Below are 17,982 nucleotides of genomic sequence, written 5' to 3'. Positions count from 1 at the left end.
GGTGCATCCTGGTCCAGTGCTTTGTCTACTTGGACTCATACCCACTCACCTGGGTACTCACAAAGACACTGTGCAACTCTTATTAATGTTGGCCAGAAAAGTGATAACGGTTAAATGGACAGGTTGTGATGCCCCATCGATCCAGCTATGGAAAACCTTTTTTCTGAAGTGATTGTATTAGAAAGATTGAGATACTGTCTGGATGGAACATTTTATACCTTTAAAAGAAGATGGGAACATGTTCTTAATTATTTCTAAATTAACAAAGTGAACCTAAACGACATGTCATTGAGTCAGTAGCTCAACTGGTGTCTGTCAAGAGAATGCTGTGACTTCTTTACATGCCTCCAAATTTTCTCTTCTGACTCTGGTAGCTGTGCTGTGAAAGTTTTGTCTTTTTTTTCTCGATTGTTATTTATATGTTTGTCTGTATAAATCTCAAAATGCCTAATAAAGATAGTATTTTAAAAAAACTGAGTTTGCTTTCAAGGTTTATATGGAACGGGAAGAAACCCAGGATCAGATATAAACCTCCCCAGAGGAGCTCTGGGTTTACCAGCCCTAAAAGAATATTTCTGGGCCGCACAAATTAGACCTCTGGTATGTTGGTGCAATGATGAGTATGTTTCAAAATGGAAGAATCTGGAAATGGGTAGGAAAGACATAGAAGCTAGAAATTTAATGGGACATAAAAAAAAAACTCTTAGGCAAATTAAGCAACAAGCTAGATTCAATAACTAAAACTACAATAGAAATATGGAACACAGTAATTGATCATTATAAATTAAAGAAGGAAACAAGGAGTTTGAGCTGGTTTGCTTGGGACCCAAGGTTCAAACCAGGAATTTATAAGTTTCAAACAGTGAGATAAAGGTATTACAGCAATGTGTAAACTGGTTGAAAGGGGCAAACTGCTGAGCTTTAATAGCTTAAAGGAAAAATATGAACTGGAGGATCAAGACCAGTATAGATACTTGCAAATAAAAGATTATTATGAGAAAGAGATAAAAACCAGCGTAAGTAAAATAGAGATATTTCATGAGGCCTATGAGGGAAATAAATTCTGAGTTATTTCAGCACTGTACCAGGGATGGCAGGCAGGGAGACATCTACTATTAAAGAAAAATGGGAAGAGGAACTGAAGGAACACACAAGAGAGCAGGAATGGTTTAAAATCTGTAAAGTGCAGTGCACAGCCACCTGCTCCCGTGTGTGGAGGGAATTTAATTGGAAAAACATGATTAGATTTTTTATAACCCCAAAGATCAGGACCAGGATGGTCTCCAGTTCACAGCCATGCTGGAGACTCTGTGGTCAGACTGATGTAGGCCACACACACATTCTGGTCCTGTGAAAAGCTAACCACATACTGGCATAATGTTTGTGTCATTTTGAAAAACATATTGGGATATGGAATACCCAGATCATGTAAAACACTCTGCCTGGGCTGCCTCACACACGACATCATTCAAAAGGATGATGAATATCTGATAAAAATATGACTTTATGGTATAGACAAGATCCGCCTACGGTGGAGCGGTGGCTGAGCGGTGGCTGAGCGGTGGCTGAGCGGTGGCTGAGCGGTGTGGAGGAGAAAATCACACGTAGACTGAGACTGCAGGAGGACCAGTTTGTTGTAAAATGGGAAAATGGAGCGATTAGAGCTGTAAGGAGGATGCCACTTTTATAACCAGTTAAATATGGACATGGATGTTTAACATTGTATATGAAGATGAATTATTGGTGCCTCTCCACTGAATCTGTTCAGAAACGTTCAATAAAAAATAAGTAAAAAAAAGACAGATGTCTTGAAGCTACATTTAACTGTGGAACGTAGAACGGTTGTCCTGCTGGCCAGAATTGATCGACTAAACTTAGTTTATGATTCACAGGAAAGTTAAATCTTCAAGGATTTCCTAGATTATACAGTATATTTTTGAGTTTATGAAGAAAGATGTCAACACCGCTATTTTTTTATTATATCTCTTGATTTTCCGTAAAATATTATGTTTAGCTACTTTTTCTGATTTTCTTGTTTTGAAATCGAATGTGCAGAGTCCTCGATGCATTTGTTCTTATTAAAATACAATTTATTTGGCAAATTTTGAGATTTACCCACCTTTTGAAACACACTATTATTATGAACATAACCGTATGTCTACCGTCCAGAAGGCCCTGAAACAGATGAAGATGTGTGCAGACAGACCTGCAGCAGGTCCAGCTCCCCTGAATGCTCCTTGCAGCTCCAGCAGAGCTTGCGGGTTCCTGCAGGGTCGTCCCAAACAAAGCGTCGGGCCTCGCAGGGTTCCAGCTTGTGGATCACCTCTGAACCACTGCAGGAGTCAGAAATATAGTTTCAGGGTGAGGAGAAAAAAATGACTCGAGCGTCAAGTTCAGTCTGGAGCCAATTTATCTGCAATGGGGACGGGCCACAGTTACAGAGGACCTGGTTGGTGTTTAGTGGTTGAAATGTTATCAGCCAGTTAGTAGAGAAAGATTTAGAAACCATGGGAGCATCGCGTCATCGGCCTCTTCTTCCTGAAGCGCCCGTCATTCTGGAAGGGAGTAAATCAAATCACACGACCTTCTTCCTTCACTCCAGACTCCAATCATTCTGCTCCTTTGAAGCCTTTCCTGCGGTCAGCATCTTTTCTGCTGGGTCTGAAGCTGTTCAGTCCCGATCTCCCCAGTTCCCGTCACACTGACTAGAAACATTTCCACTCAGTGTGTGAGTTTTGCTGTTGTTTCTTCTTCCATCTGATTTCAAAAGTTTCTATAATAACCCATCATAACAATCATTTGGGTTCTTTTTCTGAATACATTTCTTCCTCCAAGACGACTGTCTCCCCATTTGTTTCCTCTGCTTGATGCCAAAGATGGACCGACCGCACATGAAGGCGTCACCGGGCCGTACCTGGGAGCAGAGCAGCTGTGAAGGCCAGCTGGTCAATGTCTGAAGAGGATCTGTGCCTGACGGAGGACCAGACGTCGGTGCAGCGATTCCTGGGCTGCCGCCTCCTTCCCTTAGACTTCATTTTAATAATAAAAGCCTCTAAACGTCTTAGAATAGTTTCTGGTGTCAAGTTCCCTCAGTTTCTTGGTGCGGTCATCTGAGCCGGGCCGCAACTGTCACATGTAGCCAGTTGTTCAGAGCACCACATGCTCACACTGGACACTAATTACACCACCCAGAAGGTTAAAGGTCACAGCGTTATGGAAGTACAGATGAGAGAAGAAACCTGTCGGAGAGCATCATGTTAATCTTTTCTGATACGTTGCAGCAACCTGGTTTCTTTGGACCGTTTTGTCTAACCTTCCTGTGATAGGGTAGGGTTACGGTTAGGTGTGTGTGTGTGTGTGTGTGTGTGTGTGTGTGTGTGTGTGTGTGTGTGTGTGTGTGTGTGTGTGACCTCTGCCTGTAGCTGATGGTGGCCCAGGGCGTGTGGTTAATCAGCAGGGCGGGGGCGGCTCCGTCATAATATTCACTGAAGCTGATGATGGTGGCGTGATTGGAGACGTTGATGTCCACCATGATCCCTCCACACTGCAAAGACTCTCAGGTCAAAGACTGGAAGTGCTTTAAAGGTCAAAGGTCCAGAGACAAACACTGACCATGTCCATGCTCAGCAGGGTGCCGTTGTCTTGCTGACTGAAGAAGAAGAACTTGGAGTGGGACAGTGATCCCACCACTCGGACACAAAGCTTGTTGGAGCCATTCTCCGGCCACAGAGGGAGGCACTGCAAGACAACAGCAGGAGATCGAAACAGGCCAGGTTCTGACCCGGACCGGGTTCTGCTGCCGGTTCTCCTCACCTCGGTGGACGGAACGTAGTGCCACCTGGTGGCCGTCTGGCTGAGGAGTTCTCCCACCTCCAGTTCGTATGAAGACTTGTTGACCAGCGTGTAGAACGGACTGAAGGTGACGATTCTGGTCAGGTTGAAGCTGCTCATCTGGATGCTGACACCCACCTGCAGGGGGCGACAGGAGGAACTTCACAGAAGAGCCACTCGGAGCTAAAACCAGTAGGAGACAATGGGACGTACCAGAAAGTCCATGTTGGTGGAGGGACAGCGGACGCAACCGTAGCTCCCCACTGTGTCCAGGGAGAAGCCGTCAGAAAAGGAGCTGGTGGAGATGCAGAGCTGCAGCTGCAAAGCGACCACACATTGTTTTAACGCAGTCATGCTGATTAATACGCACTGTTCCTTATGAAATAAATTCCAATTCACATGCAGGAAGAAGATGCTAAGACCCAAATCCAGATGGAGGCTCAGGCAGAAAAACCAAAACTGAGCCGGTCAGCATCTGGGGAGCCGAAGTTTGATTTAGGAAAAAGCAGATCTGATGGATGGATGAAAACCATCCAGTGATGGAGGAAATATGTCCAGTGACTGATTGACCTAGGGCTGATCAATCTGATAAGTGAAACTGGGCCGATATTGACAGCTGATTATTTCCCCCTTGTTGCTGTGTGTTGGTGATGTAGTGAAGGATTGTGTGAAATTTAACTGAAGCAAAGAAAAGCCAGTGGTATGATCGAAATGGTGGAGAAACACACACACACACACACATCTATATGTAAACCAGAGGCCTCAGGGTAACGTGAACCAGGAGGCTCCATTTGTTAAAACCACAGGACTGAATTGGTTCTGCAGCACATCTTACGGTCTGATCAACTTCTGCCTATGTCGAGGCCGTTTATCTTCCTCAAGATAAACTGCAGCTCCTCTTTAGACTATAAATTAACACAACGTTGCATCTCTTTAGTTTTCTCTGGTCTGTAATGGAGACTTGAATTAAAGGCGCCGTTTCAACCAAAGGTTTGTAAAGCGCTTCCTAACCAGACGCTCCAAAGCGTCCGGTCCATCAGCTCCGGTCAGAAAGACCCATTTAGTTCAGAGTCCATGAGATGATATTCAGAAAGGATCTTTTATTATCTGATTTTAGTTGCCTCTGCGATGAACTAACCCTAAAGTCTATAACATCTGCCATGAGCTCCAGCCAAGGGTGTGAACCTGTCAAATGACGGTCGGGCTTTAAAATTACAGGTCAAATACAGAAAATAATCTGTTACGGCGACCTCTGATGTATTCATATAGGTAAATATCAGCGATCAGCCCTAACTGCAGTATAAATGTTGGGTAAATAAGTTTTCACATCACTAAACCTGTGAGAGAAAAACTTAGGAACAAATATAGAAAAGTCTTCACATTCAACTGAACAATCGGTTCGTGGTTCTGAGCTCTTTAAGGCGGTCTGATGAAACTCTCACCTTGCTTTTGGTGAACAGATTTGATTTCTTGAAGGAGAAGAGGACGACGTCTCGGTACTCGGCCGGATGCTTGAAGACGGCGTCCTCTGAGCTGTACTGAAGCACCCGGCTCGTCTTGTTGATGATCCAGTACGGACTGAAGAGCGACAGCAGGACGCGGCTCGCGGTCTTCATCACGTGAACGCTCACGTCCACCGTCAGCGCCGCATCCGTGTCGCAGGTCAGGCACACGGCGAAAAACTCCGGCAGTTCCTGTTTAATCTGGATGTGTCCGTGCCAGCCCCGGCCCTGGTACTGGATCAGCGCCACAGACATGATCTCACCCGACACGCGGGCGTTCAGCAGGTCTGAGGTGCTGCCCTCCTGAATCTCACAGACTTCAGCCGAGTTCTGTGGGACACCAAGCACAACAAAACACACAGGTCAGATTTCATGACCCGTTTTTCTTGGATGAAGGGAACCTAACATATTCTAACCCAAACATGACGGTAAAAGGTAAGTAAGTAAACTTTATTTATATAGCACCTTTCAGACATAAACATCACAAAGTGCTTTACAACAAAGGAAACATCAATAAGAAAAGAATCTAAAATGAACCAAATGAACCAAAAGCCAGTCTGAAGTCTTGAGACTTTAAATGCGTCAGTCGACTGGAGACGTTCCAGAGCCTCGGGGCTCCACCTGGACGGACAGAGAGGCTGCAGAAGGTCCAATTTATATTTGGGAGCCTCACCATGAAGTGCTTTAAAAGTTAACACCAAATTTTAAAGTGAGTCCTACAACACACCGGGAGCCAGAGCAGAGAGGCCAGAACTGGAGTTATGTGATTGGTTCTGTGGGTTCTGGTTCAAAGCCCGGCTGCAGCCGTGGAGGATCCACTCAGAGCCACTAAGAGGCCGTTACAGAAGTCTGAGCGAGAAGAAATAAAAGCATGGACAGACTTTCTAACTCATCATGTGATAAAAAAGCTCGCAGCTTCCAAATATTCCTTAAATGGTAAAATCAGTTGCCAGCTAACAGTTTGCAATGATTGTCCAATGACAGAACGCCCAGATTTCTGAGGCTACTTTTGTTCCAAGGGTTTAAAAACCCAAGATGCTTCCTGATTTCCGTGATTTTCTCACCAGGAGCTACGATGAGCGTCTCGGTCCTGCCTGAGGTCATTCAGACAGATTTTAGTGCCAGACAGGCAGTTACTGAGTTCAGTCAATTTATACATTCAGAGGATGGAAATGAACAATATATGTGCATATCGTCAGCATACACATGGTATGAGACGTTACCGTAGCGATTTAAAATAAGGCCCAGTGGGCCCAAAACTGAACCCTGGGGCCTCCCAGCATCAGAGTGACCACTGTTCATAGAAACAGGAACAGACCTGTCAGATAAATCAGAGTTAAACCAGTTTAAGACGGAGCCACAAATACCAGAAAGATCTTAGTCTGTTGATAAGGACAGTGAGATCCAGTGTGAAAAGCTGAAGTCGGGTCCAGAACAACAAACACAGTGAAGCTTCCAGAATCAGCTGCCATCAACACATCAGTAGAAACCTTTAATCATGCTGTTTCTGTGGAGTGCAGTCTACAAAACCAGATTAAAAATTGTCCATAAGATCATTTTCCTCAAGAAAAGAGTTCAGTTGTTGCGCTCCAACCTTCTCCAGGATCTTGGACACAAAAGGAAGTTTAGAGATGGTCTGCAGCTTTCAGGCAGAGAGGAATCCAGGTTGGGCTTTTTTAGCAGCAGTTTTAAAACATCGAGGAACAAATTCTGAACAAAGAGACGAATTTATCAAGCTGACTGCAGTTAAAATATCGTTAAAAAGAGACGTTGGGAAAACATCCAGTGGACTCGCCGACAGCGGCATATGCTTCAAAAGACCAGAGATCTCATTATGGGGTAAAGAGGACCACAGGTCAGAGGTCAGAGGTCGAGGGTCCAGACGGCGAGATACTGGCTCTGATGTTGGCAACTTTATCCGTAGAGAGTTTAAAAACCGATTACAATCAGGTGTTGAAGGCCTGCTGAGGTCATTGTGAAGGGGCGAGGAAAAGGACATGTGGGATGTTATTCTTTCAACTGACACTCTGCAGATTGTTCAGGACTCTTTAGAAATGTTTTAATGTGCTTCAGGAAAAAGATTTAGTGAAAGGTGAAGCTCTGGACTTCCTGCCCCGTCGACATTTCAACCCCTAACCCAAGGACACTGAAGGAACCAGGTCACTGATTTGTTTACTCGTTGGATCGATCAATAGGCAGACGGACGGCCTACCTCCATGATGTAGCTGACGGTGTACGGCAGCAGGTTGCACAGCGCTGCCATTGGATGCAGGTGGAGGATGTAGGCGGGGTCCCAGTCCTCCTCACCGCGGCTGCTGATGTGCCGCAGGTCGTCAGGGACGGCCAGCGTGCTGACCATGAGCGGCAGCAGGTTGCTGTCCGACGCAGGACACTGCAGCACGGACTGGACCTCAGAGCTGCAGTGGACCTGCTCCTTCCAGGCCACGCAGCTGGAAGACGGACCGTACAGCCCGTCCAGCTGACCCGCTGGACCGACAAACAGCTGGCACCTGCCAGAAAGAGACGACAGGACACGTTCAGCTCCATGCCGTTCGACAGAACCAGCTACACCCTCGGAGAGCCCCACCTGTATGCTTCTAGATCAACATGAAACTCCCGTTCCGGCTCCGCTGTGCCGATGCTCTGCAGGGTTCTGGATGCTGGGCAGTATTTCAGGATGGTGAAGGGTTCTGTGAAGTGGTTTATAATCTGCAGACACAGATGGAGACGGTGGGCGGCCAACAGCAAGTGTTGGTTACAATGAAGTGGGGAGAGTTTGGGTTCTGACCTGCAGGGGGGAGCGTACAGTGATGATCTTGTTGCCTTCAGCAGCATCAATCTGCAGCAGCACCGACACCGCCTCCTGCAGCATCGGACCTCGCACGTTGTAGAGACGTCTGCCAGGATTATCCACGGCGATGTTGGAGATCTCGCTGTACCCAGAAGGCACTGCAGGTTCAGACAGACAGCGTCACTAAAACTGTCAGGACTTAGAGGAAAGGCAGCGATCAGAGGGAGTTTCAGACCGATGGTGAGGTTAAACAGGCCGCTCTCCTGACGCTGCAGAGCTGACAGTTTCCCTCTGATTGTGGATTCAAAAGCAGAGTGCATCAGGTCCATGCTCTGATCCACCGGCAGCTCGTGAAGTTTTCCTTGTGCCACAGATCCGACCGGCCTCAGGTTGGCGCTGTGCTGCACGATAATTGGGATGCCTAGAGCATTTCTCAGGGTGAAGGGAGGTTTCTCCTTCAGAGTGTAGTCGAAGGCTGAGGCTGCTCCCTCACTGAATGCCTGAAGGAGAACAAACAGCATTAAAGGGCATTTCCACCTTCAAATGGAGACCTGCCAAACAGCACCCCCTGCTGGACTGTCAGAAGGGTCGAGGTGTACCTCTGCAAGCTTTTGGAAGACGCTGAGGCTGGACTTTGAGATGGTGATGTTCAGGGTGTCTTTGGAGCAGATGCTGATGGCAGTTCGAGGTTCAGGAAGAAACACAAAGTCATCTCCATGCACAGGACTCTTGTCCATGACTGGATTATTCTTAATCTGTGCGGGAAAAAAAGAATCACCCAATCAAACTCTCAACATAGTCGACTGATCTGAGCCCCGATCAGGGCGGTGGAGCTAAACGAGTCGTGCTCAGTATGAGGAGAGATCCGTTACCTCCAGCTCCAGGTTCCAGCGGCGCCGGCCGCTGTCCACTCGCTCTATTAGCGGTTCCCACACGGCGTGGACCTCGTTAAAATAGTTCACCTGCAAACACAAACAGACTGTCAGCAAAGAAAGTAACTCGAATCTGAGGGTTCCTTGTAGCAAAGCAAACTGAACATCATTGGACTGAACTGAAACCCAGATCAGCAGGAAAAGGTCATGTGGGATGTTATTCTTTCAACTGTTCAGGACTTTAGAAATGTTTTAATGTGCTTCAGGAAAAAGATTTAGTGAAAGGTGAAGTTCTGGACTTCCTGCCCCGTCGACTTTTCAACCCCTAACCCAAGGACACTGAAGGAACCAGGTCACTGATTCATTTGCTCGTTGGATCATCGTTGGAACTGAAACCCAGACCAGCAGGGATCCTTTGGGTTTCAATCTTGCTGAGATCTAGACCTTTACTCTGAAGACTCTTTTCAACTTTATTTTGAAAGGGATGGGGTTAGTTAGCCAACACAATGAGATTAAGTCTCCTCCTCTCTTTGGACATTAACGCTGAGCTTTATTTTGATAGTCCAATTCTTTAGATCAGTGGTTTCCTGTGACTTCCTCTGGAGTTAATCTGCCTCACTAACATTGGCTCTGCTAATGTCTATGTTGTTTATTGTTTGGTCCTTCTTAACCTTTCCAAGTAAAAACACAACCAGCTGACAAAAGTAGTTCAGAAATAGATCAACAATATTTAAATTCCTGTCAATGGCTAGAAAACAAAGCTTAGACTGAAAAGTGAAGGTAGAAGCACCCGCTCATCGTGCCTTCACTTTGTACACATAAAGCACATCAGAACTAAAACAAATCCTGCACATTTCCTAAAATATTGTAATTCTAATGAGCTGATATTGGAGCCAGGTGAAGGAAATCTACAAGATGCAGGACAACTGAAGGTGGAGGCTGCTGGTTCTGAGGCTTTTTCTTCTTTTAATGATCCGATAAAAACTCAGAAGTTCAAAATTTTGGGTCAAACTTAGAAAGATGTATTTTTGTGAATGTAATGAAACGAAATCAATGTTGCTAAAGTTGATTCAGTCCCACTTCATTTTGCATACATGGTGACCAAATAAGGAACGTGTTTTAGTTCTCATCTCTGTCCGAACTGAATCACTGTGAAGTTTTTCATAATAAAAGTTCCTAAGCTGGCTGCATGAAGCTCTGCATCACCTCCAGCACCAAGTCGGCCTGCAGCTGCAGCAGAGACGACCAGTTCTTGGCCACTCCGTTAAGGGACGTCTCAGCCAGCAGCAGCGGGACCGTCCGATGGCCCAAACCCGACTCCAGCGTCACCTGGACCACCTGGAACAGCGGAAGACTCCATGAAGAAGAACAGGCTCCGCCCTCACCTGAGCGAAGCTCCAGACAGCCCGGTGCGGTTTACCTTGACCTGCGCGGTGAAGGTTTCCCCCTCGGTGCTGCCGTCAGACTCCCGGTAGCTCTCTGTGATCTCGGTGGCCTGGTCCACCCCCAGGTACCAGAAGTTGCAGTTGTAGATGTTCATGACGGACCACAGGTCACCGAGCTCCACCGGAGACGCCCGACCCGGCTCGGCCGGCGGCTTCGCCGTCATGCCGGCCGTTATCGTCATCACCGTGTTGAGGATGACCGGAGAGATCTGAGCAGAGCGTGAGCAAACACTGAGCTGGATGACAGTTCAGCACTTCCTGTTTCGCAGTTAGATCAGCTCAGACAGACTTGGACTAGACCACTGCAACACTTTGCCCCCCATCAGGTTGCATTCACTTCTCCTTAGGAAATTTATGAAGAATCACACCAAGTGACCCTATCAGGAATAAAAATCTTTGACTTTTGGTCAAAATGTCTGATTAAACAAACAGGAAAAATCTGTTAAATGAATTTTAATGTTTCAATGCAGCAGTGAGTGGGCCGGTCCTGACTGGACGTCCTGTCCATGAGATCCGTCAGTTCAACTGGACCAACTGAACCAGAGACGTTTTCAGCTGAACTCCATGAACCAACCTTAACGATGACATCCTCCACCGTCACCGAGCCGCTGGCTGGCCGGGTCCGACTGGTTCTGGTTTCCAGTGTGACAGAGCAGGGCTGCAGCACCTGGTACAACGAGCCACATCTGGATCAGAGGAACCGACCCCGCTCTGGTTCTGATTCTGCAGATCAGGACTTACAGTGGTCACGGCTCTGTTCTCCTTGCTCTGAATGAACGGGCCGGCCAGAACCTTCAGCTCCCTCAGGTTGGCCCTTACGCTCTGCGATCCGTCCGCCTCCACCAGCAGGTTGAAGTCGCCCTGAAACGAGGCGACGAGCGCCGGCGCGTCCGCCTTCATCAGGTCGGCCACAAACACCACCTCCGGGTCCACGACGACCGCCCGCAGCCGGGTCGTCAGCGCCGTGGCTGCAGAGACAGCACAGGGTCAGGAGGAGCGGCGCTGGGAACCCGACTCATGAACTCGGCCCAAGAACCCTAGGGGGCCAGGGCCCAAAGGCCTGAGGGTCCGGAAGCCTGAGGACCCTGATGCAAGGAGGCCAGGGGGCCCCAGAGGCCTCAGAGGGCCCCAGGGGGCCCCAGAGGCCTCAGAGGGCCCCAGAGGCCTCAGAGGGCCCCAGGGGGCCCCAGAGGCCTCAGAGGGCCCCAGAGGCCTCAAAGGGCCCTCCCTGCCAAGTTTTCCTCTAGACTTTAAGGTTCATCGGCTGTTTTTCTCTACTGGTTTGTGACGACTGGAGCTTCCTCTCATTATAAGTGACTCAAACTAAGGCAGGCCTATCGGGTCCTACTGGGTCCTACCGGGTTTAGTTTCGCTCCGTGGTTCTGCGATCTGCTTCAGTGGCAGCTTGTTGCTCGGGGCAGCAGGAACGGCTGCAGCCAGACTCGGAGGCAGAGCCTGCAGGAAGAAATCTGCGACTGCCATGAGGAACTCCACGCTGGCACACAGGTAGAGCTTCTGCAGGACGGCCACCAGGTCTCGTTCTACTGGACCCTGGCGGAGCGTCACGTCCACCATGGCCTGGGAGACGCCCTCGTCCCTCTGTCCCACCATCCTGCAGGGACACAGACCAGCAGCAATGAGGTCCAGCTAAACATTTTTATTTCAGCCTCAAACTGTAACGTTGCTCCACTAAGTTGAGTTTTATGTTCTTCATTGTGGTTTTTGATTATATAGTCCAATCAGACTCTAAACATTAATGAGTGTCAGAATAAAAGTCAAAGCTTTTCTATTCAAGGAGGCTCTGAGTTATCAGCAAACCAATTTTAACAAGCATCAAAGAATATAAATAGCATATACTGTACACCAGTGGCCCCCAACCAACTGGTACCGGTCCGTGGGAAATAATTAAAAAATTCCGTTTTATGTATTATTTGAGTCTGGAGGATCTTTTATTTTGAAAATCCTTTAACCGGATTCTCTCGGTTACTTGCGCACCAACACTGAGCCACAAGCAGCAAAATGAGTGAGAAACGGATCAGGTGTCTTTGGAAAGTTTCTTAGCAAAGGGGAAAAGGCCCAGAGAAGAGACAGGAGGATGGATTTATCCCGGACCGGTAGGCGAGTCAAACATTACAAGCCGCTCTGAGTAACATGGCGACCGGCTGCTAATGAGGCAATGAAGCTTCAAACTGCTTCACCAAACAAGCTCAGGGCTCCGTTAGTCATTATCGCGAGTTGGGCCAAGACAACCAAATTGGGTATATTCAGGATTTAGCTGGAACACCGACATGCAGAAGCCTGATCTGACTGTTATGTGCTACGTTTGAAGCCCGGTGGACCAGATTTGACTCTAGATGAGATTAGACACCCAAACAGCCGCAGCCCAGAGCTGGACGTGGATCTGAGTCAATTCTGACAAATTAAACCCAAAGGAAACATATAAACCTCAGTGACCCCAGAACAGATCCCTGAAGACTTCCACCAGTACAGGGTGATTCTCCAGACATTGGACCAGAACCTCCAGTGGAGAGATGCAGACGCCGAGTCCAGCCAGGTCCAATTCAGCCGACACTCCAGAACCAGCGGCCAATACAAGATGGATACAAGTTCAGGTTGGAGCAACTCCTGAACCGGGTCTGATGGAGAAAATGCTCCACATGTCAGAACCAAGAACCTGCAGAACTTTCCACGGACCAACCAGGTTTGGACTGACGGACGTCTTCCCGACTCAATCTGGTTAAAAACAGCAGAACTTGACCAGCGTCTTCCGAGAGGACCGGACCGAAGCTCGGAGTCCGGACCGGTTTCAAACGCCCCAAACAGGAAGGCCTGAGTTGGGTTTCGAGAACCTCCTTCTGTCTTTACAGGGAAAATGGTTTCTGACTCCTAAAGACGAAACGGGCCCAACACCAAATCAGCTGCCGCCGGCTGAATCGGACCTGAAGCTTAAAAACATGTCAGGCTGAAGAACCAACAGAACCTTGGCGCTGGATAAACACGACTTTCCTCCAGTCCCGTTTGGGGCGGAAAGAAAACTTACAGAACCTCCAAGGAGAGGGTCTGGACCTCTGGTGACCCGGTTCTGTCTGGGGTCTCATTTGTTCAGACAGTCATGTGATCATTACCGTGACGTGACCCGGTTCAGTCCGGCCCGCAGGTCGTCCAGAGTGCACGCCGTCAGAACCGTGTTCACCTCCATGCTGCCGTTGGACTGGACCCGTCCTGAAGCCTTCATCAGACGCAGAACCAGCTGGCCCAGTCTGAGGTTCTGCTGGTGGCCAAGGCCCGCGGGCTGCTGGGAACAGGTGCAACAGTGAGACCAACCAGACAGGAACAAGCCGGACCGGATCCAGCCTTACTCACCTGTTTCGGGTCGTCGTGGTACAGAACCAGACCCAGAGACTGGACGTTGAAGGAAAACTTCAGCGTCTCCACGGCTTCATCCTCGTCTCGCTCTCCTCTCCCAGCTGGCTTCCCAGGCTCACCTGGGCAGGTAGAACACAAGTGACTTTTAACTCCACATGCGACCCACACCGGCCCGGTTCAGGGTTCGCCTGCGGTTGTCCAACCTGCAGGGGGCGCCGCGGCCGCTGGAACCTGCAGGCGGACCTCTTTTGGGGCGGCGCCGCCATTCAGACCGCCGGCTTCTGCCAGGTTCTCCGTCAGGATCTGCAGTGTGACCCTGAGGTCGTCCTGGCTGAGCTCCAGCTGCACACACAGATACCGGGTCAGAACCAGGAGCAGAACCTGGGCCTCTTCTCACCTGCAGAGCTAGCCTGGAGTAGTTAGCCTGTTAGCCTTCAGGAGAGGGTGGGGGGAACCAGGACGGACAGAACCAGACCCACATATCAGCAGAAACACCTGATGCTGTGAAGCATGGTGGTGGAGGAGTGATTATGTGGGTCTGTTTTGGAGGCAACCCTGACCTGAACTCTGACCTCGAGCTTGGCCCCATACCTCCGTGGGCCTCAGGTCTCCATCCAGCTCCACGGCGGCCATCTTGTGGTACCAGGACGCCGCCAGGTTCCTCCTGATGCTGAGCTGCAGGTTCACCGGCCTCAGCAGCTCGACGCTCGGCTTCTCGGACCCGGAGTCCAACCAGGTTCTGGAGGACAGCGGGACAACGCGGGTCAGCTCTTTAGGCCTCTCTCAGGCGGAGACCCGGTCCGGTCGGACTCTGGTCGGCTCACCTGGACAGGTGCAGCTCAGACAGCTGCACAGCCATGTTGTCGACCACAGCAGGCAGGGGGCGCTCTCCCGCCGGCAGCACAGAGAAACTGTTCCCCACCGTAATGAGACCCAGGTCCATCACAAGTGCATTATGGGAAGTGGAGGACTGGGGGATGATGATGAGGGGAGCCTTCACCCAGACGTCCAAGGACAGACGGAACGTCCTCTGGGCCAAGACGCTGGACGCGGCTTTCTCTGCAGCCTGCGTCGTCGCCGAGCTCAGCGCCTCTTTTGCTGCCTGGAAGTTGTTGCTGAAGTTCTGAGGGAAAAAAGACAAAAGCTTAGAAAATGAGGCTAACCGGTCCAAGAGAAAACAGGAGGACGTCTTTCTGTCCTCCAGACTCACCAGCAGAGACATGATGAACCTGTGCAGGTAGACCACCCGGATACACCCCACCCTCAGCTTCACCTGGCCGTCCGTCTTAGAGGTGTCGGCGTAGCCGGCGCCCTCGGTGGCGTTGGGAGTCAGACTCATGCTGAAGCTGAACACCTCGTCTCCCACGATGGAGACGGCCTGCAGGACAGGGAAGACCACAGAGACATTAGGGGACACAAGGGGGCTCTGCTGTCACCAACATGGCTGCTGAGACGGAGATGACTGCTCCGCCTACAGAGACGGAGGCTCTGCAGCCAGATGAGCTTCTGCTTTCTGACTCTTCAGGATGAAAATAGATGCATGCCACACTTGTCAGACTTTCATTGGCAACTTCTTGGTATTTGTGGTCGTAGCAGGAGAGTCCTCTATGGAGTGAATCTGGTTCAATCCTTGCAACCTGAGGCGACCCGCTCTCACCTCCTTGTGGACGGACCTGGGATCTACGTCCAGGACGACGACGTCCCGCAGCCGGGCCGATATCTGTGTCTGATCGCCTCGCCTCAGCAGCGAGGTGTCCAACCCTGAGGACGAAATCACAGGTCAGAGGATGTGCCTGATGCAGCTGCAGCATCAGGCTAACGGTCCTCACCTGTGACTCTGATGTCAGCCATGTTGGAGGTCTGGTCACACACCAGGATGTTGAAGGCTCCCAGCGTCATCGTCGCCTTCAGGTCCACCACCTCCGGGTCTGCATGTGAGACCGGGACACCTGTGTGACACATCGCGGCCTCAGATTAGCTTTGAACGTACCGCGGGTTCAGCTCAGGCTGCATGGACAGATACTGACCGGACCTGGAAGTCGCCATCTTGTCTTCCGTCTTCTGCCGGACGTCCTTCTCTGCAGGTGGCACGCTGCTGGACGACGACAGAGTCATGGACAGGAAGTTGGCAGCGGACAGGAGAGCCTGGGTGTGGAGCAGGACGTCCAGAGACGAGAACATCACCTGAGGACACACCAAGACAAACCCTGAAGTCCTCAGGAGAGACTGAGGACACTCAGAGCAGAAGACCTGAAGACCTAAGGAACACAGTAAAGCACTGATCCAGAAGGAAGACTGAAGTCAAGAGTTTTGAGATTTTACATTGATGGACAGACAGACGGATGGCTGGACAGACTGTCTGTCCAGCAGGATTTGGTCTAAAGTTCATTAAATCCGACACCTGGAAGGACCCTGAATGCCTCGTCAGCCCGGGTCGGACTCACCCGGATTATTTGCTCCGTGTTCTTGTAGACGGAGCAGAACTCTGGTCCGGTGCGGTCTGCCTAGGAATACACGGAGCAGAGAGACTCAGACCAGAACCAGAACAGAATCAGAACCAGCCCATCAGGATCGTCGGGTTCTTCTACCTTGCAGAACTCCACCTTGAGCAGCTCGGCGCCGGACTCAGCCGAGGAGCTGATGAGACACAGCGGGTCGCCGCCGGCGTCTGGAACCAGGGGGAACAACAGAAACCTGAAGCATGACCAGGTTCTACTGGGCAGGTACCAGTAGAACCCGGTGACCAGTTCCAGTCTGACCTTTGAACTCTAGGCTCTTCATGGAAACCCGTCTAATGTAGGTGGTGGCGCACAGGTCGAACATGCGGACCTTGGTGTGGATTCCCAGCTGGTCGAGTTGGAGCACCAGGAACGGCGCCTCCTGCTGGTCAAGCCGCTTCTTGAGGGACAGCAACACCTGCAACAGGAAGCAGAATGGTGGAGCAGCGACCAGGAGCAGGTGACCTCTGACCTGGTCAATCCATCACCTCTTTGACTTCAAAGTCAACCAGAACTTTGACGACGTCGTCTGCAGGCGGTCCTTCACTAGCAGAGGCCGTCTGACCATCAGACCGTCGCGGCTCCGGTTCGGGCTGCCCGCTAAGCTCCGCCTTCCCTGTGGCGGTAAACTCAGATTTAGGTCTTTAAGTAATCTTAACTAATCTGAAGCTCGAAACTGAACCAGTTCCTCCAGGAGAATTCCTCTAGTTCCCCTGAACTGCAGCTCCCCCTTCTGACTAACGGAGCCCTGAGCTTGTTTCTCTGCAACCAGACGGTCCATCAGGGAGTGATGGAGACAACGACACCCGAAGTGTTGCTTATATCCACAGCCTGCTTGGTCTCTACGTGGTGAAGCAGTTTGAAGCTTCATTGCCTCATTAGCAGCCGGTCGCCATGTTACTCAGAGCGGCTTGTAATGTTTGACTCACCTACCGGTCCGGGATAAATCCATCCTCCTGTCTCTTCTCTGGGCCTTTTCCCCTTTGCTAAGAAACTTTCCAAAGACATCTGATCTGTTTCTTACTCATTTTGCTTGCATTGGTGTGCAAGACATAACCTGAGAGAATCCAGTTAAAGGAATTTCAAAATAAAAGATCCTTCAGACTCAGATGATACATAAAACAGAAATATTTAATTATTTCTTGTGGACCCCAGTCCCAGTACGTCCACGGACCGGTACTGGTCCACAACCTGGGGTTTGGGGGCGACTGCTCTAGATCAGTGTTTCTCAACCTTTTTTGGGCCAGCGCCCCCTATCCTTCATCCAGGTCCCTCACCGCCCCCACCAAAGAATTTGCAGGCTACTTTGCACTAATTATTATTTTATTATTAATATTACTATCACTATTGTTGATGTTTTGATTTTTATGCTTGTTTCTGTATTTATAAAAAATAATTTCCCAGAAAACAAAAAAGCCCTGAGAATAGAAATTATTTTCACAGGCGTCTATGAAAAATGCAATGAACATTCAAGTTAAAATCTGTAGGCCTGACAGCAGCCAATCAGAGCGGACAAAATATTCTTATTTTGTGCCATTTTCTAGTTGTTAAATCTGCACAAAATGACCAGATAAAAGATGAACAACATGCCAGTTTAAACTTTGAACTACACTGCTCAAAAAATAAAGGGAACACTCAAATAACATCCTAGATCTGAATGAATGAAATATTCTCATT

General features: G+C 49.4%; 2 protein-coding genes across 2 annotated transcripts in view; both read right to left on the bottom strand.

The window, feature by feature from the left end:
• Positions 1-16,948, bottom strand: part of vps13c (vacuolar protein sorting 13 homolog C) — a 36,017-nt gene extending 19,069 nt beyond the window's left edge. The window contains exons 1-30 of the mRNA XM_016666723.1: positions 16,794-16,948; positions 16,567-16,723; positions 16,396-16,475; positions 16,252-16,311; positions 15,835-15,991; positions 15,637-15,756; positions 15,465-15,568; positions 15,018-15,185; positions 14,632-14,930; positions 14,399-14,546; positions 14,011-14,149; positions 13,805-13,926; positions 13,567-13,736; positions 11,800-12,053; positions 11,183-11,409; positions 11,016-11,108; positions 10,417-10,650; positions 10,203-10,334; positions 8,997-9,086; positions 8,724-8,879; positions 8,360-8,624; positions 8,122-8,282; positions 7,921-8,042; positions 7,546-7,843; positions 5,274-5,663; positions 4,045-4,149; positions 3,814-3,969; positions 3,613-3,738; positions 3,411-3,544; positions 2,207-2,333 (exon numbers count right to left, since the gene is read on the bottom strand). Coding sequence (XP_016522209.1) covers positions 2,207-2,333; positions 3,411-3,544; positions 3,613-3,738; positions 3,814-3,969; positions 4,045-4,149; positions 5,274-5,663; positions 7,546-7,843; positions 7,921-8,042; positions 8,122-8,282; positions 8,360-8,624; positions 8,724-8,879; positions 8,997-9,086; positions 10,203-10,334; positions 10,417-10,650; positions 11,016-11,108; positions 11,183-11,409; positions 11,800-12,053; positions 13,567-13,736; positions 13,805-13,926; positions 14,011-14,149; positions 14,399-14,546; positions 14,632-14,930; positions 15,018-15,185; positions 15,465-15,568; positions 15,637-15,756; positions 15,835-15,991; positions 16,252-16,311; positions 16,396-16,475; positions 16,567-16,630 — 4,701 coding nt within the window. The 5' untranslated portion in view covers positions 16,631-16,723; positions 16,794-16,948. The remainder of the gene's footprint in view (positions 1-2,206; positions 2,334-3,410; positions 3,545-3,612; positions 3,739-3,813; positions 3,970-4,044; positions 4,150-5,273; positions 5,664-7,545; positions 7,844-7,920; positions 8,043-8,121; positions 8,283-8,359; positions 8,625-8,723; positions 8,880-8,996; positions 9,087-10,202; positions 10,335-10,416; positions 10,651-11,015; positions 11,109-11,182; positions 11,410-11,799; positions 12,054-13,566; positions 13,737-13,804; positions 13,927-14,010; positions 14,150-14,398; positions 14,547-14,631; positions 14,931-15,017; positions 15,186-15,464; positions 15,569-15,636; positions 15,757-15,834; positions 15,992-16,251; positions 16,312-16,395; positions 16,476-16,566; positions 16,724-16,793) is intronic.
• Positions 16,949-16,959: 11 nt separating this feature from the next.
• Positions 16,960-17,982, bottom strand: part of LOC107834818 (G patch domain-containing protein 1-like) — a 23,794-nt gene continuing 22,771 nt past the window's right edge. Inside the window, exon 4 of the mRNA XM_016666722.1 lies at positions 16,960-17,067. Coding sequence (XP_016522208.1) covers positions 16,960-17,067 — 108 coding nt within the window. The remainder of the gene's footprint in view (positions 17,068-17,982) is intronic.

This window comes from Poecilia formosa, unplaced genomic scaffold, assembly GCF_000485575.1.
Source record: "Poecilia formosa unplaced genomic scaffold, Poecilia_formosa-5.1.2 Scaffold785, whole genome shotgun sequence".
In the NCBI taxonomy this organism is placed as follows: domain Eukaryota; kingdom Metazoa; phylum Chordata; class Actinopteri; order Cyprinodontiformes; family Poeciliidae; genus Poecilia; species Poecilia formosa.
Note: the sequence above shows the minus strand (reverse complement) of the source record. Positions and strands in the feature narration are given on the sequence as shown.